Source organism: Canis lupus, chromosome 27 (genome assembly GCF_048164855.1).
Source record: "Canis lupus baileyi chromosome 27, mCanLup2.hap1, whole genome shotgun sequence".
Lineage (NCBI taxonomy): Eukaryota > Metazoa > Chordata > Mammalia > Carnivora > Canidae > Canis > Canis lupus.
Genome location: NC_132864.1, coordinates 29813410 through 29840074, shown reverse-complemented (window position 1 = coordinate 29840074; position 26665 = coordinate 29813410). Strand labels below are relative to the sequence as shown.

Genomic DNA, 26665 nt, shown 5'->3' with positions numbered 1-26665 from the left:
TACTCCAGGCTGGTATAGCCAAGTACACTTGGCTCCGTCTCCCTCACATCTCACTCTGAGGACTATCTTCATGAGAGGGTCTAAACATCCACATTTCTCATCCTGGCCCTGTCTATATATTGCTGAGACTAAATTCTATGTCAGTATGATCAAAAGTTGAGGGCTCCTTTCTTCTACTTGGCCTCAATTGTGAGACAGAGGCTCTAATTTGGGTGCAGTACTGCTAAGACTGTGAAGGACCCAATCACTCTTGCCCTGACTCATAAGACAGTGGTCCCAAACTGGGAAAGACAAAATGACACGATCTGAGTCTAATGCCTCACCTCCACCTAGCACTTAGCTCCTAAAGCAGCACTGTCACTCAGAGAGATGTAAGCCATTGTCCCCACTCCCAGCTCCAGAACTGTAACTTACAGATTTTACTAGGGGGCAGAAGCAGGACATAAAACAAATAGGTCCTAAGCTTTTCCCAAGGAAAGTGACTTTGTTTGCAACAGAATGTAGAGAAATGGAAGGCAAAGGGCACTCTTAAATACATTGGAGGTTGTGTTGAAAGGAAATTGAGAGGATATTGGTAGATTCCTTGGAGATATAGGCTAAACTATAGGCTGACTGGTTTGCAGGAGAGAATATAAAAAAGAGATAGGTGGAAGGAAGCCTCCTAAAACCAAACACTAAGTTCAGGAACTCCTTTCAAAGGAGCCTAAATTTGATTGGACTAGTCTCTAGAGCAGTTTATGCCCAGAACACTATTGAAAACAATCAGCAGCAAATGACTGAGTTTAACAGCTGGTTGAGGTCAGGGAAAGAGACAAAGAAAACCCTGACAAAACCATCAAGGTGATTATGGGTATACACAGGGCTGAATAGCAACATCAGAAGCTTAATACTACAGGGGAGAAGTAGATTTCACTAAAATAAACCAGCCAGTCACCAAATGAAAAAATAACAATAACAAGAACCAGAAGGCAAGGAAAGAGCCAGAACCAGAGTTGCTACATTATCTAAATTGTCGGTTTAAAAAAAAAAAAATTATGGGACATTCAAAGAAATAGAAAGATATAACCCGTACGCTGGGGGAAAAAAAGCAGGTATCAGATAATACCTGTGAAAGCAATCGTATCAAATTTAACAGACAAGGACTTCAAAATATCCTTTATATATATATTATTAAAGAAGTAAAGGAAGGCAGCCCCGGTGGCGCAGCGGTTTGGCGCTGCCTGCAGCCCGGGGTGTGATCCTGGAGACCCAGGATCGAGTCCCACGTCGGGCTCCCTGCATGGAGCCGGCTTCTCCCTCTGCCTGTGTCTCTACCTCTCTCTCTCTCTCTCTGTGTCTTTCATGAATAAATAAATAAAATCTTTTAAAAAAAAAAGAAGTAAAGGAAATCATCATTAAAGAAATAAAGGAAAATGTGATGACAATGTCACATCCAATAAAGCATATCAATAAAAAGATAGAAATTATAAATAGTGCTGAATGGAAATTCTGGAGTTCAACAGAACTGAAATGGAAAATTCACTAGAGAGGTTCAGCAATAGATCTGAATTGACAGAAGAAAGATTTATCAAACCTGAAGACAGATAGATAAAAATTATCCAATCCAAAAACCAGGAGAAAAAAGAATAAAGAAAAATGAGAAGAGGGGCACCTGGGTGGCTTAGTAGGTTAAGCATCTGCCTTTGGCTCAAGTCCTGATCTCAGGTTCCTGGGATCAAGCCTCGCGTCCAGCTCCATGCTCAGTGAGGAGTCTACTTCTCTTCTCTCTCTCCCTCTTCCCCATCTCCCACTCATGCTTGCTCTCTCTCAAATAAATAAATCAAGTCTTTTTAAAAAAAAATAGGAAAATTCCCTCTGGGAATCTACCCCTATAAAAAAAGGAAGGAAGGAAAGAATAAAGAAATAAAGAGAGAATGCAATAGCCTCAGAGAAATGTGGGACACCATTAAGTGTACCAATATACACATAATGGAAGTACAATGAGAGAAGAGCAAGAAAGAAATAGCTAAAGAAATAATGATTGAAAACTAGCCCAAATTTATTGAAAAACACTAATGTATACATTTAGGAAGTTCAACAAACTACAAGTAAGATAGGTGCAAAGAAAACCACAAATAGAAACATCAAAATAAAAATGCTAAAAGCCAAAAACAAGGCAAAAATCTTAATAGCAACAAAAGAAAACAATTTATCACTTGCAAGGGAACCCCAATAAGCCTAACAGCTAACTTCTCAGCAGAAATAATGGAGGCCAGTTAGGCAATAGGATAACATAATCAAATTGTTCAAAGAAAAACTGTCAACGAAGAATCCTATATCAAGAAAAACCTTATATATGTATATATGAAACATTCCCAGATCAACAAAAAATGAGAGAATTTGTTGTTAACAGATCCATCTTATAAGAAATACTAAGAAAATGCTTCAAGTTGAAAGCAAGTGACTCTAGATGGTAATTTAAATTGCCATGAAAAAACAAAGGACAATGAGATGGTATTGGTAATTATATAATTATAAAAGGTAGTATAGGGGTGCATTGCTGGCTTAGTCAGTGGAGTGTGCAGCTCTTGATTCTGGGGTTGTGAGTTCAAACCCCTTGTTGGGTTGAGAGATTACATAAATAAATAAATAAATAAATAAATAAATAAATAAATAAATAAATAAAAATAATAAATAAAAAGCAGCATAAAGGCATATTTTTCTCCTAACTGATTTAAAAACTCATTGCATAAAGTATGTATGTAATGTATTCTTCCAACCTATAACATAAAGAAATGTAGTATTATTTGCCAATATTAACATAAAGCAGGTGAGTGAGAGCAAAGCTGCACTGGGCTAAGGAAATGACTACAGATGACAAAGTAGTAATTATAGCAATATATTATTGGGTTTGTAACATTAATAGATGTAATATGCATAATAGTAATACCACAAAAAACAGGGCGTTGGGGGTCGGGAACAGAACTATATAGAAATAACATTGCTACATCTCCCTGGAATTAAACTAGCATAAACCTAAAAATTATTTCGATGAGTTAAGATGTATATGATAAGCCCCAAAGCAACCCATAAAATATATATATTTATAGTAAAAGAAAAACAACACTAAAGAAATGTATATGCTTCATTAAAAATATCCACTCAATGCAAAAGAAAGTAAAGGAGGAACAGAGGAAAAAATAAATAAAATAAAAAGAGGAACAGAGGAATAAAAACACTAAAATACATGGAAAACAAAAAGTAAAATGGCAGTCATAAATCCAACTCTATCAATAACAACTTTAATATGAATGGATTAAACTTGTTAATGGAGATAATGAGGGACATTCTACAGTGATAAAAGGGCCAATTCAACAAGAAGATAAAATGCTTATAAGCATATATACCTAATAATAGAACACAAAATTACATGAAGCAAAAATTGATAGAAATGAAGGGAGAAATAGGCAATTCAACAACAACAGTTGGAGACCTCAACACTCCAATTACAATAATGAAGAGGACAACTAGGCAGAACATTAACAAGGAAATAAAAGATCTGAACAACAGTATAAACCAACTAGGCCTAATATATCTATAGAACACTATACCCAATAACAGCAGAATATACATTCTTCTCAAGTGCACATGGAACATTCTCCAGCACAGACCATATGTTAAAGCATAAAACAAACCTCAATACATTTAAAATAATAAAAAATAAAAGAAAGTATGTTCTCTGCCCACAATGGAATAAAATTTGAAATCAGTAACAAAATAGAATTGAGGAAATTCACAAATATGTAGAAATTAAACAACGTGTTCCTAAATAACCAATGCATCAAAGAAGAAATCAAAAGTGAAATCAGAAAATGCTTCAAGATGAATAAAAGTGTAAACAGGAACACAACAAAACGTAACACCACTAGAACAGTGCTTAGAGGGAATTGTAGAGGTATAAATGCCTGTATTAAGAAAGAAGAAAGATTTCAAATAACCTCAATTTCCACCTTAGGACACTAGAAAAAGTATAAATTTAATCTAAAACAGAAGAAAAGAAATAATATAAATTATATTGCAAACTTATGAAATGGAGAATACAAAAATAATAGAGAAAGTTGGTGAAGTAAAAAGCTGGTTCTTTGAAAGATCAACAGATTTGACAAATCATTATCCGAGAAAACAAAACAGAAGATGCAAATTATTAGACCTGAAATAAAAGAGTTAACATTACTATAAACTTTACCAAAATATAAAAAGTATAAAGGAATACTAGGAACAGTTATATATCAATAAATCAGATAATTTAGATTAAAGGGAAATTCCTAGACACAAACTACCAAAACTGACTCATGAAGAGATAGAAAATCTGAGTAAGTCTATAACATGTGAAGAGATTGAATTAACAGCGGAGAGAAGAAAAAAAAAGAAGAGAAGAGAAAAGAAAAGAAAAGAAAATCTATCCACAAAGAAAAGCCCAGCCCCAGATAGCCTCACCACTGAATTCTACCAAACATTTAAAGAAGAATTAATACCAGCTCTTCACAAACTCCTCCAAAAAAACAGGAGTGAACACTTCCAAATTCATTCTATGAGGCCAATGTTACTGTGATACCAAAACAGAAAAAGACATCACAAGAAAAGAAAACTACAGACTAATATCTCTTATACATATGAACATAAAAGTCTTCAACAAAATAACAGCACACCAAATCCAGGAACATAAAATATGTCCTGTAACCAAGTGGTATCTTTCCTAGAAATGCAAGCTTAGTTTAATATCTGAAAATCAATTAATAACCACTTCTTGGCCTTTTGGCTAAGATCAACCATAATATCTGAAAATCAGTTAATGCAATATATCATATCAAAAGAATAAAAAACAAAAATCACATAATTCACATCAATAGATGCATAAAAAGCACTTAACAAAATCCAACAGTTTTTTTATGATTGAAAATAACACTCAGGAAACTAAGAATAGAAGGGAACTAATGCAATACAGGACATCTACAAAAATATCATAGTCAATAAACATACCTAATGGTGAAAGACTGGATGCCTCACCTTTAAGATCAGGAATAAAACAAGAATGTCCACTCTGATCTCATCTATTCAACACTGTAATAGAAATTCTAGCCAGGGCAATTAGATAAAGAAAATATATTAAAGATATTCAAGTTAGAAAGGAAGAAGTAGGGGTTCCTGGGTGGCTCAGTCAGTTAGGTATCTAACTCTTGATTTCACCTTAGGTCATGATCTCAGGGTCGTAGAATCAAGCCCCACATTGGGCTCTGTGCTCAGTGCAGAGTCTGTTTGAGATATTCTCACCCTCTCTCTCCTTCTGGCCCTCCCCCCTCTCAAATAAATAAATGAAATCCTAAAGAAAAGAAGTAAAAGTGTATCTATTTGCATACCATGGTCTTATATATAGGAAACCCTAAGGAATCCATTACTATTAGAACTAACAAATTCACTGAATATATTACTCAGGAGTTCTCCAGAGAAACAGAATAGGATGTATATATGTATATAGATTTATTTTTTTTTTGTATATAGATTTATTATAAGGAGTTGGCTCAGATGATTATGGACTCCATCTGGCAAATCTAGAATCTGCCCTGTAGGCTGGCAGTCTTCACATCCAGAAGAACTAATGAAGTAGTTCTAGTCAGAAGGCCAGCAATCTGCAGACCCAGGAGAGCCTTTGGTACAGATGAAGTCTAAAGGCAGTCTGTGGGAGAATTCCCTCTTGCTTGGGGAGGATGGTCTTTTTGTTCTATTCAGGACTTCACCTGATTGGATGAGGCAGACTCACATTATGAAGGCCAATCTGCTTTACTCAAAGTTCATCTGTCTAAATGTTAATCTTATCAAAACACCCTCCAAATACCCTTGATATAAAATTAACCACCATAGCAAGATTGCAGGATACAAAACCAATATACAAAATTCATTGCATTTCTATACACCTGTAATGAACAATCCAAAAATGAAATTTAAAAAATCAATTACATGCACAATAGCATCAAAAGAATAAAATACTTAGAAATAAATTTAGCAAAATACAACTTATGCTCTGAAGACTATAACATATGGCTGAAAGAAATTAAAGGAAATCTAAATAAATGGGAAAATATCCCATGTTCATGGATCAAGAATAGCTTAGTATTATTAAGATGTCAATAATCCCTAAATTGATCTAGAGATTCAATGCATTCTCTCTATGAATTCCAGCTGACTTCTTTGTAGAAACTGACAGATTTCTGATTTGAAAATTTAAACAATTCTAAAATTCATAGGCAATTGCAAAGAACTCAATACCCAAAACAATCTTGAAAAAGAATGAAGTAGGACTCATACCTAATTGATAACTTACTACAAAACAATGGTAATCAAGACATTATGGTAATGGCACAAAGACAGCCATATAGACTAATGAAATATAATTGGGAGTTCAAAAGTAAACCCTTGTGTCTATGGTCAAAATGATCTTTGACAAGAGCACTAGAGCCATTTCAGAAGGAAAGAATCATCTTTCGAATAAATGTTGTTGGAACAAGTGGATATCTACATACAAAAGAATGTCAGATCATTACTTCATACTATACCTAAAAATTAACTTGAATCAAAGATCTAAATGTAAGAACTAAAATAAAAAACTCTAACATGAAAATAGAGGCATATAAATCTTCATGACCTTAGAGTTGGCAATTAATTCTTAGACAGAATACACAAACACACAAAGTGTAAGCAACAAAAGAAAAATGGCTAATGGATCCAAATTAAATGGATCCATGAAACGGATCAAAATTGAAAGCCATTTGTGCTTTAAATAACACCATCAAGGGATCCCTGGGTGGTGCAGCGGTTTGGCGCCTGCCTTTGGCCCGGCGCGATCCTGGAGACCCGGTATCGAGTCCCACGTCGGGCTCCCGGTGCATGGAGCCTGCTTCTCCCTCTGCCTGTGTCTCTGCCTCTCTCTCTCTCTGTGACTATCATAAGTAAATTAAAAAAAATTAAAAATAACACCATCAAGAAGGTGAAAATACAACCCATAGAATGGGAGAAAATATTTGCAAATCATATACCTGATAAGAAATCAGACCCAGAAAAAATAAAGAATTCTTAACCTCAACAATAAAAAACCAAACAACCTAAGTTTAAGGTGGGCAAAAGATCTGAATAAACATTTTTCCATGGAAGGTATATAAATGGACAATAAGCACATGAAAGCACACTTGACATCTGTCATCAGAAAAATGCAAATCAAAACTAACATAATATACCACTTACTTCATACCCACTAGAATGGTTAGAATAAAAAAGTAAGATGATAAATGTTGGTAAAAATACGGGAAAAACTGGAATTCATACACTACTTGTGGGAATGTAAAATGATGCAGCCACTTTATTAGACAGTTTTGGAATTTTTCACATAATTAAACATGGAGTTACCATATAACCTAGCAATGGCATGCTTAGTTATATACCCAAGAGAACTGAAAACAGGTGTTCAAAAAGAACTTGTATATGGGGATGCCTGGGTTGCTCAGCAGTTGAGCAACTGCCTTTAGCTCAGGGTGTGATCCCGGGATCTGGGATCAAGTCCCACATCAGGATTCCTGCATGGAGCCTGCTTCTCCTTCTGCCTGTGTCTCTGCCTCTCTCTGTATATGTCTTTCATGAATGAATGGATGGATAAAATCTTAAAAAAAAAAAACAAGAATTTGTATATGAATGTTTATAGTAGCATTATTCATAACAGTCAAAAGGTAGAAACAACTCAAATATCCATCACTGATGAATGGACACAATATGTGGTATATCCATACAATGGAATATTATTCAGCCGCAAAAAGGAATGAAGTATTTATATAGGCTAAAATATAGATGAACCATAATGCTAAGTGAAAGAAGCTAGTCGCAAAAAAACTACACATTGTATGACTCCATTTATATGAAATATCCAGGAAAGGCAAATCTATAGAGTCAGAAAATAGATTAATGATTGCTTAGGACTGAGAGGAGAGGAGAAATGGGGAAATATGGAGGTTATAATTAAAGCATGTGGGGTTTCTTTTTGAGGTGATGAAAATGTTCTAAGACTGACCATGGCAATGGCTGCACAACCCTGTGTATATACTAAAGACCATTCAATTATACACTTGAAATGGGCAAACTGCATAGTATATTAATTATATCTCAATAAAGCCATTAAAGAAAGAAAAATGTATTTTTAGAATCATATGTATCATTCTATATGTAGTATAGATTGTAGTCTTCTGATTCTGGCTTCTTTCACTTAGCAAAATGTATTTGCAATTGACCCACATTGTCACATGTTTTAACAACTTGTTTCTTTTTAAGTTCATCCATCCTTCCATTAAGGAACATTTGGATTGTCTAGTTTTTGGAGATTACAAATAAAGCCACTGTAAACATTTGTATACATGTTTTTGTGCAAACATAGGTTATCATTGCATTTGGTATAATAGCTATTTTAATACTAATTTTATCATTCCTGACATATCTGGGTCTTCTTCTACTAACTAATTTTCTTTGGTTATAGGTCAGTTTTCCGGGGCCCTGGCTGGCTCAGTCAGTAAAGCATGCAAGGCTTGATTTTAGCATCATTAGTTAAATAGTCCCACACTGGGCATAGATACTACTTTAAAAAGATGTGTTTCCTTCTGCTTTACAAGTCAATAAAGTTTTACTGGATTCTGAACAGTAAGAATTTTACACAGTTCAGTGTTTGGACTTAGTTGTCTTCCTCTAATAAGTTTTGAATTTTGGGGGCTCCTGGGTAGTACAGCCAGTTAAGTGTTCAACTCTTAGTTTCAGCTCAGGTTATGGCCTCAGGGGTTGTGAGATTAGGTTCCATACTCAGTGGGGTAGTCTGCTTCTAGATTCTCTCCTTCTGCCCCTGTCCCCACTCACTCTCTCTCTCTCTCACACACACACACTCACTCAAATAAATAAATCTTTAAAAAAAAAGTGTTGAATTTTGTTTTGGCAGGCAAATAAGCTTGATTCTTTCAAGGTTTGTTTTCAAGCTCTTAAAATTAAATTTGGAGGCCTTCATTAAAGAATTGGTTTAGTTCCACTGCTAAGGTATAATTGTTCTGGAGTCCCCACTGAATGTTCCAGGTTTTCAACAGGGATGTTCCACGTAACTGGTAATTTTGTGAACATTTCCCACCACTGTGACAGCTCTACGAATTGTTGTTTACACCTGGGGAGAAAACTCCCCAACAGTTTTCTTTGTCCAACCTTACAGAATTTCTAACCACATTTGAGAAGCTAACTATTCAACCAAAGACTCAGGGGATCCCTATACCAGTTTCTGGAGTTCTTTCTCTTTATAGGTCCCATCCTTCTGACATTCTGTCCCCAACTTGCTTTAGCTTCCTCCAACTCCAATCTCTGTTTCTTCAACTCCACAAAACTGCCATTTCTGCTTAGGTTCTCCTCAATTGTGGCAGTGATCCTGAAAGTACCTTCTGACAGAAAGTCAGGCCAATTTTAAAGCTCACCCTGTTTTTCTTCTCTCAAGGATCATAGTTCTATACTTTCTGTTGTCTGATAACAGCTGCTTCTGTTTTGTCCCCAGTTTCCTAGTTGTTTAAGCCAAGACAAGTCTATTGACATTATTCCTTCAGGACTAAAAGTGGAATTGGATCATTTTATTGGATTTTTGCTGTCCTGTGGGATTTTTCACATTCTCCCTTTTATGAATGAATATAAGATTTAATGGATTTAGAGACACCTGGGTGACTCTTGGTTTCGGCTCAGGTCATGATCTCAGAGTCATGAGATGGAGCCTCAGGTCAGGTTCCACCACCCTCAGTGGGAGTCTGCTTGAGATTCTCTCCCTTTCCTCTGTCCCTCCCCCTGTTCTCTTTCTCTAAAATAAATAAATCTTAAAAAAAAAGAAATATTTAATGGATTGAGTATGAGCTTTGAAGCCAACTAGATTCAAATACTGATTCTGACAGTTTGTAGTCAGGCAACCTTGGACATGCTATTTAATGTCTATGTACTTCCATTTCTTCACCTATAAAATGTTATGCAAAGTTGTTGGGATTAACTGAAGTTATATATATATATATATATATATATATATATATATATATATATCCCTTTGTAGGCACTTAATAAATGGTGATATTCATATTTATATGACAGCTATTTATGTGTTATTTTTCCTAAGCAGTTTTGAATCAGGGATTTGGCCTGTTTATCTTTGTGTACACTATCTATGTACAATGATTGATGTGTGATAGGCTTCAATATAAATTTGTTCACTGAATAAATGTTGATAACTTACAATAAGAATATTTTAGAATATTTTAAGCTTTCTTCATAATGAGCTTAATGTAGACTTGTTTAAATATCAAAATAGTGCCATTAGCTACAAAGTTTCCTCTTATTTTAAATTTGGTTATCAAAGGAGGATCCCTCCATCATGCAGGAAGAAGCAAATTTGAGATCGTGGCTCCATAAAGTATATATATAACTTTTTTCTAGTTCTTCTTCTCCTTTTCTTAAGATTTACTTATTTGAGAGAGAGCACAAGCAGGAGGGGCAGATGGAGAGGAAAAGAGAATCCGAAGCAGACACTGCACCGAGCAGGGGACTCTAGGTTCTATCTCAACAATCCTGAGATCACTACCTGAGCCAAAACCAAGAGTTGGATGCTCCAACCAACTACACCACCCAGGTGCCCCTATTTCTAGTTCTTTTTTACCACTCTGAAGTACCAGTCTTCTGAAGTCTTAGATCTCAGTTTTGAGATCCTAATATAAATGCTAAAATAATTACTCTCCCTATGATGCCTGGATTTGTTTAAATCATAATCTCATCTGTTTATCAATAGACAATTTAGCCTCAAATGGAAAACTAGAAGCATATTTAGGAAGTATTAGAAAAACCCAACAGCTAAATATAATTCTAGATAATTAAGTAACATTATCATTGTATTTTTTCCAATATGCAATCGACTAAACCTCCACAAAGACTTCACTTAAAAATTCTAATTTTTTAAAACTTTTATTTGCATTTATTTTATGTGGAATTTACGACTGGCCATAGTTTTTGTTTCTTCAGTTTCTTCTAGGATATCTTTTTCATCTGTGCAACCTCTTCTGGTTTAGAAACAATCTGCTCTTTTTCAGTAAAGATCATATCAATGTGGCAGGGATAGCTCATGTATGGGTTAATCTGAACATAAGCCCTATAAATTCTTTACCAAATCTTGGGGGCTTTGTTCACCTGGATATGTTTAATGACCAGAGAATCTACATCTAAACCCTTTAAATTCAGTATTACTCTCTGCATTTTTAAGCATGTGTAGCAAAAATTCAGCACTCTTTTTGGGTCACCAACCCTGTGTCCAGCTCCACTGTTTGACCTGGGCACACCTACCAATTCTACCATTGTAGTGAAAGAATGGCACACACTGCTTCTGTAAAGTGACATCTTTCAGATACTTAGTGGCTTTTTGAATATGCATACCCTTGATGGCCTGGGCAGTTTCACTTGTGTTCTTAAAGTGAACACAAGGATTTGAACCTCTTGATTTGCATGATTTTGTAGGGTTTTCTGGGTCAAGTGAACAACAAACCATTTTCAGTGATCACCTGAGGCCACTTACGGGAAGAGAAAAGAAATTCTAATTTAAATAAAACCTAATATTAGTTTTAGTTTAATAGTTGTAGTATAATGATAACATTGTATTCTTTCAGACTATTACAAGTATCCTTTTAAGCAAACAGAACATTCTCAGTCTTACTCTTGTTTTTTTTTTAAACAAAACTTATTTATTTTAATGCTAAGACTTAATAATAGTACATCCAGAATGTTCCTACCTAAGGTTATTCACTATGCTCAACTTTTCTTCTGCTATAATAAATATCAATACACTCTATATCTTTATATAAGTGAAACATACACAGATCACCAGTGTGGCTTTTCCCACTAGAAATATCTCTCTAAGATGTTATAGAATGATTCATATAAAAAAAGAAACGACCTAAAAGACTGTGGGAAATTCAACCAACTTTGAATTTCTTTGCATGGTTAACAGAGGATAGCAATTACATTCTATAAAGCAAAACAAAAATTAATTGAAAAAATTTTCCTATTTGACAAAAAGAAACTTGTGGAAAGGACTATAGCTCCATGATAGAGAATAATGTGTGGTTTTTAAGTCTGAATATTTTCTGTAGAAAATGTGGCCTTTTCAACGTTTTCAATAATCAACTCCACTTCCAAGAATCTAAGATATCCTTGCCAACACTACATTGTATAATACAAAGCATATATGTTTCATGAGATGTGATGCTATGAAAATCATCAGACTATACTTCAAAAATGCAAAACTTCAGTTCAGAGTTTAGTAGGAGAAAATAGGTTCTAAATGAAAAGGCTCTTGTTTCAATCCATTAGCTGGAATACAAAGCAATTCTAAGGAATTCAGAAAATCTTTCTAGTCCACACTTAAATGGGACTACATACTTTGGTTCCTTAGAATGTATTTACATTATAATTTCTCAAAAACAAATCATTTGCACTAATCAAATGTGTTAGCACAAAAGGGTGAAAAACGGGTTTAATACAGGGAAGAAAAATGCATCCAAAAATGTTCATGTACCTAGACAAAATGATAAACTATTGAATTGGTTTTTAAGAAATACTGGTTGGCTGGGGGTGCCTAGGTGGCATGGTCGGTTAAGCATCAGACTCTTGGTTATAGCTCAGGTCATGGTCTCAGGGTCCTGGGATAGAGCCCTGAGTCAGGCTCCACACTCAGCAGGAAGTCTGCTTGAGGATTCTCTCCCTCTCCTTATGTCCCTCCCCCTGCTTGTGTGCATGCTCTCTCTCTTAAATGAATGAATAGATCTTTAAGAGAAAAAGAGAAATACTTATGGCTGTTACATTTAAAAAAATCCTGCCTTTAGCTTATCCTCAAAAAACATCATTTTGTGTGAATTATTCATGTATCAGTTAAATAAATGTGCCACAGATAAAAAAACATACCATGCTGGATCAAGATTACTAGGTACAAAGGAAGCACTAGAAAAGATGTGTAGAGTATCTAGCAACTTTTTCTAACATAGAGGTACAGACTCTTAAGGAGTTCAGAAAATTAGAAAATTATGGCATATGAACCCCTATCTAAAAACCTGATAAAAAATTGAATTCCAAAACAGCTATAATGGTTTAATAAGCTGGAACCATCAATTTCTAAAGTAGATATGGGCAACATCAGTCCTTCATTCTTATAGTTGTCTGTATATGTCAATAATTACCAGTCTTTTAAGGAGCTTGAGTTAATTATTAGAAAGAAGTACTTTTCCCTTAGTATTTCAACTTAGCATCAAATTTAAATAAGATTTCGCATCCAATTCCAGAATATGTATTGATTGTCACTATATAGTGGCTTCTTTAAAGCAGCCTGTCCAGGGGTCTCTGGCATATAGGTCTATTGCTATCTGTCCAATGAACACAACAGACAACAGGCCCAACTTCCCAGACTATGAGGTGCCATTGTGTTTGTGTGGCCTTACTAGTTAAGTCTTAAGCCCAAACCATCCCTATTAGGAATGAAGACCTGTCCTGAAGGTGTTGCAGAAATTTGAAATTTTCAAATTTCAAATCTGTGTGCTTTTATTGTTTTTGAACTTATTTTCAAATTATGATCTCACTTTTACATCATTTCTTGGATCTTAAGGATCATACCAAAAAATGAATAGTACAAACACTGAATAATTTTAACTATGGGTGAAATGTTTTTATACTTCTCTTTCTATGACTGAGATAAGGAATAACCTGAAAAAGAAAATTGGATTAAAATATTTTTTTAATCTTATAATAGTCTCACAGTAATATGATATGTTAAATTGTTTCTTTCCTACAGATCACTGGTAAAAAAGCAGTATAAGCTGTTTGATCAAGATTTTGTAGACTTTCTATTTTAATAGAAAATTTTATTTAGAAAAGTTTTTTTTTAACTTTGAGTTAGAGATTGTCAAGTGTAGAGATTGTAACAAAGACACAGAATATAAGGAAAGGTATGGAAAATTCAGTATTGGAATTACAAGTCATAGAGACAGAAGTTTTTTTTGTTTTTTTTGTTTTTTTTTTGAGGCAGAAGTTCTGTACTATACTGTACTTTCCAACTTGCTTGGAACATCCTCTGCCTTAATCTCTGCCAGTCGAAATAGAATTCATCCATAAAATCACCAATTCAATGAAACCTTCCCACATAGTGCCAATCTATCCTTATTTCTGTATTATAGTAACACAGGCTTTGGAATCCAATCGCCTTAATCTGAATTCTGGCCCTGGTACTTATTCACTGTGTATGTAGCCTTGGGCTAATTCCTCTAAGTCTGTGTTCCTTATTTATAAAATCAGGATAATAATAGAATCTACTTCATAAAATAGCTGGGAAGATTAAAAGTGATAATACATGTGAAACCCTGAGAACAATGCTCTGTTGTTAGTTAATATTATTTCTATCATTCGTATACTCTCCACTATTATTTCTCATTATATTATATAAGTACTGTCTCTTCAGCCAGAGTTCCCAAATGCAGGAACTATATTTTGTATGTCTTTGTTTTTCTCACAGTGCTTAGCAAGGCATTATTCTTTATAGGAATTTTAAAAATATCCCAGAGAATCTCAGCATGGAAGGGATCTCAGAGGTCAAACTATTCCAAATTTTCCCCTAAATCATGATTTTCTCTTGCAACATCCTGGAGACAATCATCTATACTCTATCTTGAACACAGTATATATCTGTACTTAAACACAGCTAGTGACAAGGAATTCACTTTTCTCAAGACAGCCAGATTTATTAAACAGTTGTCATTGTCAGAAAATCCATCCTGAGGAGGTAGAGAAGCTAGCAAGCTTCTGGAAAATAATTCAGTAATACTCACTCAAGGGCTATAGAAATTTTTAGGCTCTGTACAATTCACTCCTGATATTATGTCCTTAGAAAACAACAATTCTGTCATGCACACAAAAGTATTTATCTTAATAGCAAAATAAGGAATTAGCCTAAATGGGTTTTAATTTATTTATTACTTACTTACTTATTTTAGACAGAGAGAGCACAAATGTTTAAAAGTAGGGAAAGAGCAGAGTAAAACAAAAAACTAAATAAAGCAAAAGATCACTAAAATTAAAAATGTGAAGATTAAGGAGGAACATATTTATAAAGTTAACATTAATGTTAAGTATAAAAGTAAAACAAATGTACATATATGTATATAAATAAATATATATAGACCATGATTAAAGCCATATACAAATATGTATATCTGTAGAAAAAGACTGGAGGTGATAGAACATATCAAAATGAAAACATTGTCAATAGGATGGTAGGAAAGTTGGAAGATTTGCATTGCTTTTTAAATTATTTTAATGTCGTCATAATACTGCTTTCAAATTTTTTAAGAGAAAGTTCTTCCTTCTATTGAGCCAAAATCAACCTCCTCTAACTACTCCCTATGATTTTCATTCCCTACCTTTCCCTCTGTCCTTTGAAATTACATAAAATAAATGAATTTGAAATATTTGAAAATGGTTATCATAGTTTTAGTACTCTCATTCTCTGGTACTCCAGAGGACAGATTAAAGAGGCAATGATGGTATCAAGGAGACTCCGTAAAGAGACTAAGTTGTCATTCACAAAGAAACAACGATGACAGACCAAATCAGTGCAATGGCAGTAAGGCCAAACTTAAGAAATACTTCAAAGGCAAAACAGATGGAAATGGTAACCAAAGGGTTGAGAAGTGAGAACAAAGAAGTTGAAAACATTCCTGGTCAAGCTGTTTGATAAAATTATGGTTACAACGCCAACATAATGTGGACACCTGGGTGGCTCAGTGGTTGAGCATCCACCTTCAGCTCAAGTCATGATCCTGGGGTCCTAGGATTGAGTCTCGCATCGGGTTCCCCAGAGGAAGCCTGCTTCTCCCTCTGCCTATGTCTCTGCCTCTCTCTGTGTGTCTCTCATGAATAAATAAATAAAATTTTGAAAAAAAAGTATATCCAATATGGCCAATAAACATAGGAAAAGATGCTCATCTTCATTAGTCATTAGGTAACTGCAAATTAAAACCATAGTGACATAAAATTACACATTCATTGGAATATCTAAAATTAAAAAGATAGAAAATGCCAAGGTTTGGTAAGGATGTAGAGCAACTATAACTCTCATACATTGCTAATGGGAGTATAATATAGCTCCAGTGGCTCCAAACCCCCCAGCCCTCTGGCTTTCTCCAGAGCTTGAAATTGTTTTGTAATACCTATTAAAACTAAATGTACACATATCCTTGTCCCAGCAAATCTACCCTTAGCAGTTCTATTCCCACCAGAAATGTGTACAGAATTCATTGAAAGAGATGTGCAGAATGTTCAGAGCAGTACTATTCATAATAGTCAAAACTAGAAAATTATCCAAATGCCCATCAACGCTAGAGGAATGAATAGTGAAAGTGGACTACAACAACATGCAAGAATACGGATAAATCTCACAACGTAATGTTGAGTGAACAAATGGTTCATACTCCATGATTCTAAATCTATGAAATAAAAAATAAGGAGCACCTGAGTGGCTCAGTCAGTTAAGCATCTGCTTTTGGCTCAGGTCATGATGCCAGGGTCCTTATTTAATCTATCAAATGAATTATTCATTCTCAAGTTGTCCACTTTCATTTCCTTTTTTTAAAGATTTATTTATTTATTCATGAGAGATAGAGAGAGAGAGAGGTAGAGACACAGGCAGAGGGAGAAGCAGGCTCCCTGTAGGGAGCCCGATGTGGGACTCGATCCCAGATCCTGGGATCACGCCCTCAGCCAAAGGCAAATGCTCAACCATTGAGTACCCAGGTGCCCCATCATTTCCATTGGTAAAAGAATTTTAAAAAGATAAAAATCTTAATTTTAAAAAGATAAAAATCCAGTTGAAACAGGCCCATTCTTTTCTTAACCTTTAATTTTTTTAAACCAGCCTATGTTAGCTATAGCTTCCTAGAACAGAATCAGAAGAAAGTTGCATCAAATTCTAAAGCCATCAGCATGTGTGACATTGTGAAAATACATTGTGAAGAAGGAAAAAAAAAATCCTGTTTGGTTATATTATTTATATTAAGACTTCTCTTCAATATATTAAATATAACACAGATTTAAAGACCCAGAAAGAATCTTCAGAAGTTATTTACTATAGTCATCTCTTTAAGTAGGACTCAAATGATCTCAAGCAAATAAATTAGCATCCTAATTTGAAAATAGCTCCTGTTAAGATTTTATAGCATCGGGATCCCTGGGTGGCGCAGTGGTTTGGCGCCTGCCTTTGGCCCAGGGCGCGATCCTGGAGACCCGGGATCGAATCCCACGTCAGGCTCCCGGTGCATGGAGCCTGCTTCTCCCTCTGCCTGTGTCTCTCTCTCTCTCTCTGTGACTATCATAAATAAAAATTAAAAAAAAAATTAAAAAAAAAAAAAAGATTTTATAGCATCACTTCCCATTAAGCAGTCTGAAAAATTTTTATGTCTAACTCAGAACCCTTTTAATACAATGTTGACATACAGTAAACTTTGTTATACAGATGACAGGGTAGGATTTACTAGGGCACAGGAGGCCCTGGTAAGTACTCAACTCCAAGTCTCTACTGAAGGAAGTAGGAAAGTAAAGGGCTCAGGGCCCTAGCCATTTGCCCCCAGTGGCTCCAAACCCCCCAGCCCTCTGGCTTTCCCTGGAGCTTGTTTCTCTTTCCTCATAAAAACAACTGACTATCATTTTGTTTTCACTCTGACTTAAGTTTATCCATAACTTTTTTTCTCCCCCAACCTCCCCTCACTCAATTATCCCAGTAATCAAGAACTTACTTATACTTCCAGTGAGTAAGAATAAACACCTAGAATATCTTTTAAATCTTCAAAATGTTATCTATAAATGAGAAAAAGAAAATCCCAAATTTTCTAAATTCATAAAAGAAGTATATTGGAAAGTCTTTTTTTCTCTACTAGTTATTGGACAATTTCAACTGACAAAGTATATTCCCTTATTGAAGACAGTACTTTTTTTTACAATAAAGACTACCTGAGGGCAGAGGCTAGTTTTGTTTTAGTTTTTTATACCTGGCACTGGATATAACTGGATTGTCACTGTGATATAACCTGTATAGGAATTCAAAATGTTAGCTTAACTGAAGCAATCAATGGAGATTCGCTACAGCTTTGCCTTACGTGATTGTTGCATTCCTCTTCTTCCTCATCGAAGTCTAGACCCTGATGAGCAATCTCAGTAGTGCTGTTCTCCTGAAAGAGATTGTTCTCCAAATCAGACACTCTGGTGACCTCAGTTGTGACTTTTACTTTCATGCTATGAAAACCAGTGGAGACCAATCCCACTTGCAGGTTAACAGGCTCCCCCTCGAACAGCAGGAGGTGTGAGTTTACCCCTTCTTTAAAACCAGGGGGTTGGTAATCATGTGGAGTCACTGCAAAATGGAAAGGGCAGAAAACCAAGAAAATTGTGAGTTTCAATAGAAGAAATCAAATTAGTCTTTCATGTGTAGCAACAAATATCTCTTTCAGATGCTTACAAAATTTCTCTACATAAAATATTATTTTGATACTTAAGGAATTTTTTTTTTTTTTTTTTTTTTTTTTTTACTTAAGGAATTTAATTAGAGGTCTCCACCTACCTGCATTATAGTAGTGGAGTTTCATAGTAAGTATAACATCATTAGGAAGGGGTCCAAGGTTCTGCATCAGTATATATAATTTACGGATCAGTAGAATACTGGCTTTCTTAATATCTTCACTGTTTGTCCCACTTTCAAAGCTTGCACTACTGCTATAACCACATAGAAAAACAGCATACTTTTCAATCATATGTAATATTGAAAATCTATTTCAAAAAGAACAAAACTTTTTACCATATGATCAAATAAATATAAATATCACAACACTGGAGGCCATTTTTAGAATGTAAATGAGATCAGTGATTATACTTTTTGCAATGTATATACAATGGATTTCTTAAATAGCAAGTTCCCTTAAGTCATTTTAATTTTTTGTATTTTTTTATTGGAGTTCAATTTGCCAACATACAGCATAACACAGTGCTCATCCTCCCTTAAGTCATTTTAAATATGACCTGAATTTTTAGAAATTTAAGTTACAAATAACCACATGCCATAATAGTGGGAACAATGGATTTGGAATTAGGAGACTTGACATCTAATTTTGGGTCCTCTGCTAACTAACTGAATGACCTGTGTCGTTTAAATACTCTAGGTCAGTTACCTCATTTGTGAGATAAGCTTATACACACTTCTATATCTTCCCAGATTTTCTATTTGAAAATCAGTCATCAGCTCTGGGCCTTTCTACTGTCTAGTTATCTGTCAAAGATATCCCTTCCTCTTACTGGGATTGCAACAATGGCTATCTATTCTTACTTTTCTTCTTGTCCACACTGCAATAACATTCTCTACGCCACTGTTGCAGTAATATACCTCCGTCATAGGAAAATCTGTTCTGTTACTCTCTCGCTTTAAATTCTTTTAGTCCTGGGTCAAGTCCCACATCAGGCTCCCTGCATGGAGCTTGCTTCTCCCTCTGCCTGTGTCTCTGCCTGCCTCTCTCTCTCTCTCTCTGTCTCTCATGAATAAACAAATCCTTAAAAAAGAATTCTTCTTTTATACCAATTACCTTTCAATCAAATTAAATAATGGTATGCATACAATGCCCTTCCTGGCCAGTCACGCCCTCACCTCTAACCTCATCTGCATATACTACCCAGTTCTTCTCATCCACAGGTATTTGTATATGAGTTCATTTTGTTTGCTTGTATTGTGCTTTTCCCACTTCTTTTCCTGACTCTTGAATTCATCCTCACCTCTTCAAGGAAGTTTTCCCTGATAATTCCTATACATTATTCCTGTTTATAATGGTTTATATGGCCCCTCTAGATTACACATGGTTCTATATTTCATGTCCACAGTACTTTTTGGTGCTAGCTACAGTAAACACTCAATAAATACTTATGGGATTAATGAATGAATATACAAGTCGAACCAAATTACCTTCTAACTCTAAATATTTTTTATTTTTCTCCAAAATTTTATTCCCAAATTGGTCTTATATCTGAGTTGCTTCTAGGAAGGACTATCAGTGCAATATATTTGTACAATGCCTTTCACGTAGAAGGCACTCAATAGTGAAAAATAATCTTAAGTAACTGAGCTACTGGAAGAAATGTGAATTCATAAAATAGGCATTATTAGGTGAATATATTTGCTCCTTTTTTTATTTTGAACAACAAAGTCTTGTCTACTAAGAGTTAACCAATTTGAAATAGGTAACTAGAGTGAAGGACTATAGCATTTTAGCTTATGGGATCTCTCAGTATATATCAGATTCATAAAATCATATCCATGTAAAATCATACGCAAGACTCCCTTGCACTATTTTAAAAGGGAAATTATCTTCACTATGGAAGAAATGATATGGTAATTTTGTATGACTGATCATTTAAATAAATGTCTATCTTTGGTTTCTAGGAAATTGGTAATATGTATTACCTTCTCTCCTCCTCAGTAGCTGAAAGATTTAGCTATTTCTGTTTTACTGCTCTCCACTTGGCATATGTGCCTTCATAACAAAAGAGATTAATCTGATTGCCGGTAGTACTTATATTTAAATTTTGGAGAGTAAAAGGCAACTGTTTAATATGGGAGAATATCTATGGAAAGTGCTGTACAATCTATACAATGCTATATAAATGCTAGTTTATGATGATTAATATTTTAATTCTCATTCCTAGAACTTACTTCCTCTGCACATCTTAGTGCTGTCTGTAAGTTTTACAAATGAGAGGATGATTAAGGAAGTGAATCTCAAAGAGAAATCCTCAAACTTGCAGTAAATGATACAACAGAGCTAATAGCAGAAAACTGAGAATTAGGTCACATTTCTCTTCAGATTTGTTCCTTTCATGGGCACTCATTCTTTCGACTCGGAGCCTCTACTACCCAGGACTCTTCACCACCATCCATCCCCTCTACTTCTATTCCCTCTCGTCAGCAAAACTTACATCTATCTGAATTCAAAAGTTACTAGGATGGGAATAAATGTTGCTCTTCAATAAGACATCTCTACCTGTACTGGGGACCTTTTTAAGCAAATACCTTGTCTTTGCTCTTTAACCTGTTAGTACACCTAAAACTTGGCATTTTAAACTTGTTAAGAAAATGTAGTGCTTTCCAATCTTTTCCATACAGGGACACATATAGAAAATCACATTTGTATGACATACTGGGATAATAGATGAGAATGCATTTATAGGCAAAACAGTTCAGGATTTTCATCTACTCTAGACCCCGTCTGGCTATACTGAGGGCAGAGATTAATATCTTGGCATAGCAATAGAGAAACTTCAGGTTAGTGTCTACATAGAATCTTAGGAGTTCTTCAATCAACACCATGAAGACAGCCTCATTAATATAGTTTCTACTGCAGTGATACCCACCAACCACCATAGCCTCCAAGGACCACTACCATCACCACCATTACCACCAAGTACCATTTACTGGCTTTTTAATATACGCCAGGCATGGACAAAGCTTTGTATATGTATTGTAATTTAACAGCCACAGCAACTATATGATGTAAATATCATTAATTCCACTGTGCAGATGAGAATACTAATATTTAGGGAGGTCAAGTAATCTGTCCAAAATTAGACAAATAATAGAGTATTCCAAGATAGATCTCTCTGCCTTAGGAATTGGAACTCTTAACCACTAAGCTTAACTACCTTTAGACCCCACTAACATCACCTATGAGGAAAAGAGGAAAAGAAGCAAAGGAAGACTCTACTCTCACCAACTTCATCCATGGATTTCAGAAATTTAAAAAATTATTGCTATTATTATTATTAATAGAGTTTTTGTAGGATTAGTGTGGGGAAGTTACAAAGGAAATATAAGATCTGTCTATGGCTTCAAGAAGCTTATGTTTACCTCAGTCCTATTTCTCATGTTCATTAAACAATTAGATTCTACCTGTCAAAATCCATTGTGGCTCCTTCTTTTGTGTATTTGAATTTGAACTGGTATATCTCAGTCACCTTCTAGAAATATCAAAGGGAACAGAGAAAGAAATTACTTACAAAAAAGAAATCCAGAACCTTATCTGGTAATAGGTGAAGAATATTTTTATTGTATACCTACTATACTACCTACATACCTTTTGGATTCACAGCACAACACTATTCAGGAGTAATATTTCCAGATATAAAGATAACTTAATTTTTCTCCTCCATGCCAAATAGGAGTTAGAAGACAAATTCTGTTGTTACTGTATCATAGCTAGAGAAACTAAGATGCAGAGTCAAGTATCTGACCAGGCATAGGTAAGTGACAGTGAAACCAGTTGAGAAACCATTCATGTAACAGATGTTTATCAAATGTCTGCTTTGTGTTGGGCACTGGAGTCAAAGTGGTGAACATGACAAAAAAGATCCCTGTTATTTGGAATATATAGCCAGGGGAGAGAAACAGTCAACAAATAATAAAATAACTTCAGATAGTAGTAAGTGCTGTGAACAATATGAAACACAAGCTGTGATAGAGAAAAGAAGGGAGAATGCTGATTTGGTTTGGAAGGGCCAAGGAGGCCTCCCTGAAGGGATAATGCTTAAGCTAAGCCTCAGTGACAAAAGGGGTCATGTGCAGATCTGGAGGAGGATGGAGTATCCTGGGCAGAGGTAACAGCAACACAAAGTTCTAAGATAGGAAAATAAGCCTCCTTCAGGGTCAAAGAGGAAGCCAAGTGGCTGGCAATGAGTAAGCAAGTAAGACAGTGTGGGAGATGAGGATGTGGAGCTTTAATGGCCATGATAAGGGATTTGGATTTTAATCTAAGTAAACTAGAAATATGCTGAAGTGTTTTAAGCATGGGAGTAATTTGCATGTTTTTAAGATCACCCTGGCTATTTTAATACTGCAGAAGAAGAAGTAGAAACCATGAGAGCAATTAAGCGGCTGCTCCAGTAATTCAGGGAAGACCAGAATGGCAACAAGAAAACTAGAAAAATTCAAAAAGGAACCAGGATCTATGACATCAGGTCTCATTTTTTTGATCCTGCCCTTAAAACTTTGAGATCACTGCTATTTGCTCTCCTGTTAAGAAAGCTAGAAATAAAGAGGGACACATATCTTCATGAGAGACATACTCTATATCAAATAAAATGATTGTCTTGTAGTTGGAGCAAATGTTTGGCCCAGATATATTGTATAGTTTGTCCAAAGATCTGGAGAAGGTCTGAAAGACAGGTAAAAGGTATAAGTTTAAGTCCAAACACAAAAAATGCCCTTTATTCATCTGTTTCAATATTTGGTCTTTGACACTGTGGGAATGAGGAGGTTAGATTGATCAGAAAGTTTTAGTGTTTCTGTTACTTTTCTCTACTCTAAGACTTGTTCCCCCAGCTCTGCTGATCTTAAAACCTTAGCAAACAACTTAATCACAGGTAATCAGATCCTGGGTAAACTGGCTTGTGCTGCTTAAACTCTAAGACAACTGATTCATAGTGGACTTAATTAAAAAAAATATTTTTCTAGCAAAACAATCTACTTGGAAAATCAAACAAAATTTAGAAAGCTGCTTTGTGAGTAGAGTATGGGAAGTATGTGATGCTAGAGGTGCCTACCGCAACAGGTTCGTCCCGAACAGGCAAGATACACACTTAACCTCTCCTTCGCTCATGCTGGGTGTAATTGCCGGACAGGCAAGATACACACTTAACCTCTCCTTCGCTCATGCTGGGTGTAATTGCCCTGCCAAACAAATGATGCCTATTCTTCCTGCCTGCCCATGTTTCTTTTTTTTTTTTTTCTGCCCATTTTTCACAACAAAATCTAGCTTCTCGGTGCTCTGAGCTTTTTTTTTTTTTTTTTTTTTTAATACAACAAAAGTAGATCCTTTAGTAGCTGATAATTTTATTAACACATTATTTGGTCCCTGAAGCAATTCATAAGAGAGTTAGGTTTGTAATTGTTTTACACAAAATGCTAATCCGTTATAACTTCAATCTAACTCCAATTATGACAGAAGATATTTACAGCAGACATTCATCTCTTCTTAACATTGCATAAAACATTTTCTGCTTTTCAGATTAATGTGTTGCCTAATAAAGAGGGGCCTTTAAACCACTCAACGACGGTTTCTGTTACTCATACTGAATATATTCACAGATACCAAAGCAATAGCAAAATATATATAGCCTTTCCTCCTCCCTCTACATTCCAATCCATTGGCAAGACCATCCAGGCCCATCTCCAAAGCATATCCCAAGTCCATCCATTATTATCACCCTTCCAAACTACCACTATCTCTTTTCATCTGATCTCCTTGCTTACAAACTATTCCTCCAGTAATTCATTCTCTGCTCTATAGCTAAAAAGTGTTTTTGAAAATACAAATCAGACTATGTCACTCCTTCGCTTAAAACATCCCAACAGTTCCCATTGCCCTTAGAATAAAATCCAAAAATTACCTTAGCTCATGAGATCTTACACTTCTGCTTCTTTCCCTGCTACCCACTAAGCTCCAGGCTCAGGGCACCCTTTCTGTCTATGAACATACAAGATGCCTTGCTAGCTTAGGGCCTTTGCACAGCTATACTCTGGAACATGCTATCTCCAGTTGATGATGATAATATTTGGGCACTTCCTAAATGCTCTACATCTATTCATTCTTTTTTTTTTTTTTTTTTAATTTTTATTTATTTATGATAGTCACACAGAGAGAGAGAGAGAGAGAGAGGCAGAGACATAGGCAGAGGGAGAAGCAGGCTCCATGCACCGGGAGCCCGACGTGGGATTCGATCCTGAGTCTGGAGGATCGCGCCCTGGGCCAAAGGCAGGCGCTAAACCGCTGCGCCACCCAGGGATCCCCATCTATTCATTCTTATGTAGTCAATACTCTTAAGTAGGTATCCTTATCATAATTATACATGAAGCTAGTAAATGTTAGAGCTGGGATTTGATCTTAGCACCTACAATGTTAACTATTGTGCTATTCTGCTAGTCATATGTCATTGTCTCTCACAGACCTGCATAAACCGACTCCTCTAGCCCTTCAGGCTTAGCTCTGAAGGCCTTCCATAGGCTGCCCACTAATCCCTCCTCCCCCTTCCCTGCCTCGGCACTCTCCAGCACACTACCTTTCTTTTATTTTCTTCATAGCAGGAGGACTATCTAATACCATTTTTGTTTATTGTTTATCCTCCCTTGAGGATATAAGAATGTAAGCTTCCAGAGAGCCGGGACCTTGTCTATCCCATTAACTCCTGTGTTTTTACAGCTTGAGCAGTGCTAGGCAGATAGAGGGAAACCAATTAATATTTGCTGAATAAATAAATATTCAGCGGGGAAAGAGTTCACACTCAATTAGGATTTCATCCTACAAACCTTTCCTTAACATATTTACATTTTGGTTTACACAATTTATTAATACCCTCCACACATGTTATAGTGTGTATCTGTAGGAAAGCTACACTACCCCTCTTTACTACTTCAGTTACTTTTGTCAGTTCATCTCTGTCATGAAGTGGAGCAACTAAAACAAAACTTCTAGTATGGAAATACCACAGCTTTGTGCAATGCCCAAAACTCTATTGGTCCCTGAAATGGGTAAGCACACTTACTTGATTTAAGATGGAGGTGTGCAACTATTGTACAGTTAAAGAATCTTCACAAGATTGCTACAAGTTTTAATCTATACGTAAAATATATTTCTGCTTCAGGTATATATTAATAATATTGCTATTGTTCAGTTTTGTTTAGGGAAGGATATACTTCTAAAGATATGAGTCAAGAAACATAGCACAATATCAGATAAACGACAAAGAAAGACTGTGTTTACATGAGAAAGTTGTTTTGTAATTATATAAAAGAATGAGATTAGAGAGGTAAGTGGTTGTTACTAGTGACTTGATGCTACATATCAACTATAAAATAGTGCAGTCCTAAGGATACTTTTAGGCATTATGAACATTGCTATTCCATAATTATATTGTACTTATCACTGACTTGGTTTGGTGTTCTTTTGATCTTTTAATATTTTCAAACATGCCACTAAAATTTCTAGCAATCAAGTGTGCCATGCGGGATCCCTGGGTGGCGCAGCGGTTTGGCGCCTGCCTTTGGCCCAGGGCGCGATCCTGGAGACCCAGGATCGAATCCCACGTCAGGCTCCCGGTGCATGGAGCCTGCTTCTCCCTCTGCCTGTGTCTCTGCCTCTCTCTCTCTCTCACTGTGTGCCTATCATAAAAAAAAAAAAAAAGTGTGCCATGAACACATAGAAGTTATGGATCACTGCTATATGGAACAATCTGTAAGCATTCAAAATATTTTTTCTGGGTTATAAATGATAGCTCAACACTTCATAATATAAGCTTTTGTTTTCTAACTTTATTACTTTGCCTGCATCAAAGCTCATTTAACAGCACCCCCTCACACACACACCTTCCACCCAAGAGTTTTCTGTAGTTAAGCCCAATTTGCTCAGCATTTCACTACCTCAAAAGCATCAGTCTCAGATTAGGAGTTTTATATGCATAAGAAAGAAAACAAAATAATTCA

At 35.5% G+C, this 26665-nt stretch overlaps 1 protein-coding gene across 6 annotated transcripts in view; it reads right to left on the bottom strand.

Annotated features, from left to right (window-relative positions):
• Positions 1-26665, bottom strand: part of HORMAD2 (HORMA domain containing 2) — an 88824-nt gene that overhangs the window by 37230 nt on the left and 24929 nt on the right. For 5 of the 6 annotated variants that reach the window (XR_012019448.1, XM_072803199.1, XM_072803202.1 and 2 more), the window contains 3 exons: positions 22082-22149; positions 18716-18867; positions 18255-18508 (listed from right to left, as the gene is read on the bottom strand). Coding sequence is in view for 5 of the 6 variants with exons in the window: in XM_072803199.1 (XP_072659300.1) it covers positions 18255-18508; positions 18716-18867; positions 22082-22149 (474 nt within the window). In the remaining variant the exon portion in view is untranslated. The remainder of the gene's footprint in view (positions 1-18254; positions 18509-18715; positions 18868-22081; positions 22150-26665) is intronic. The other variant, XM_072803200.1, reaches the window with a different exon arrangement.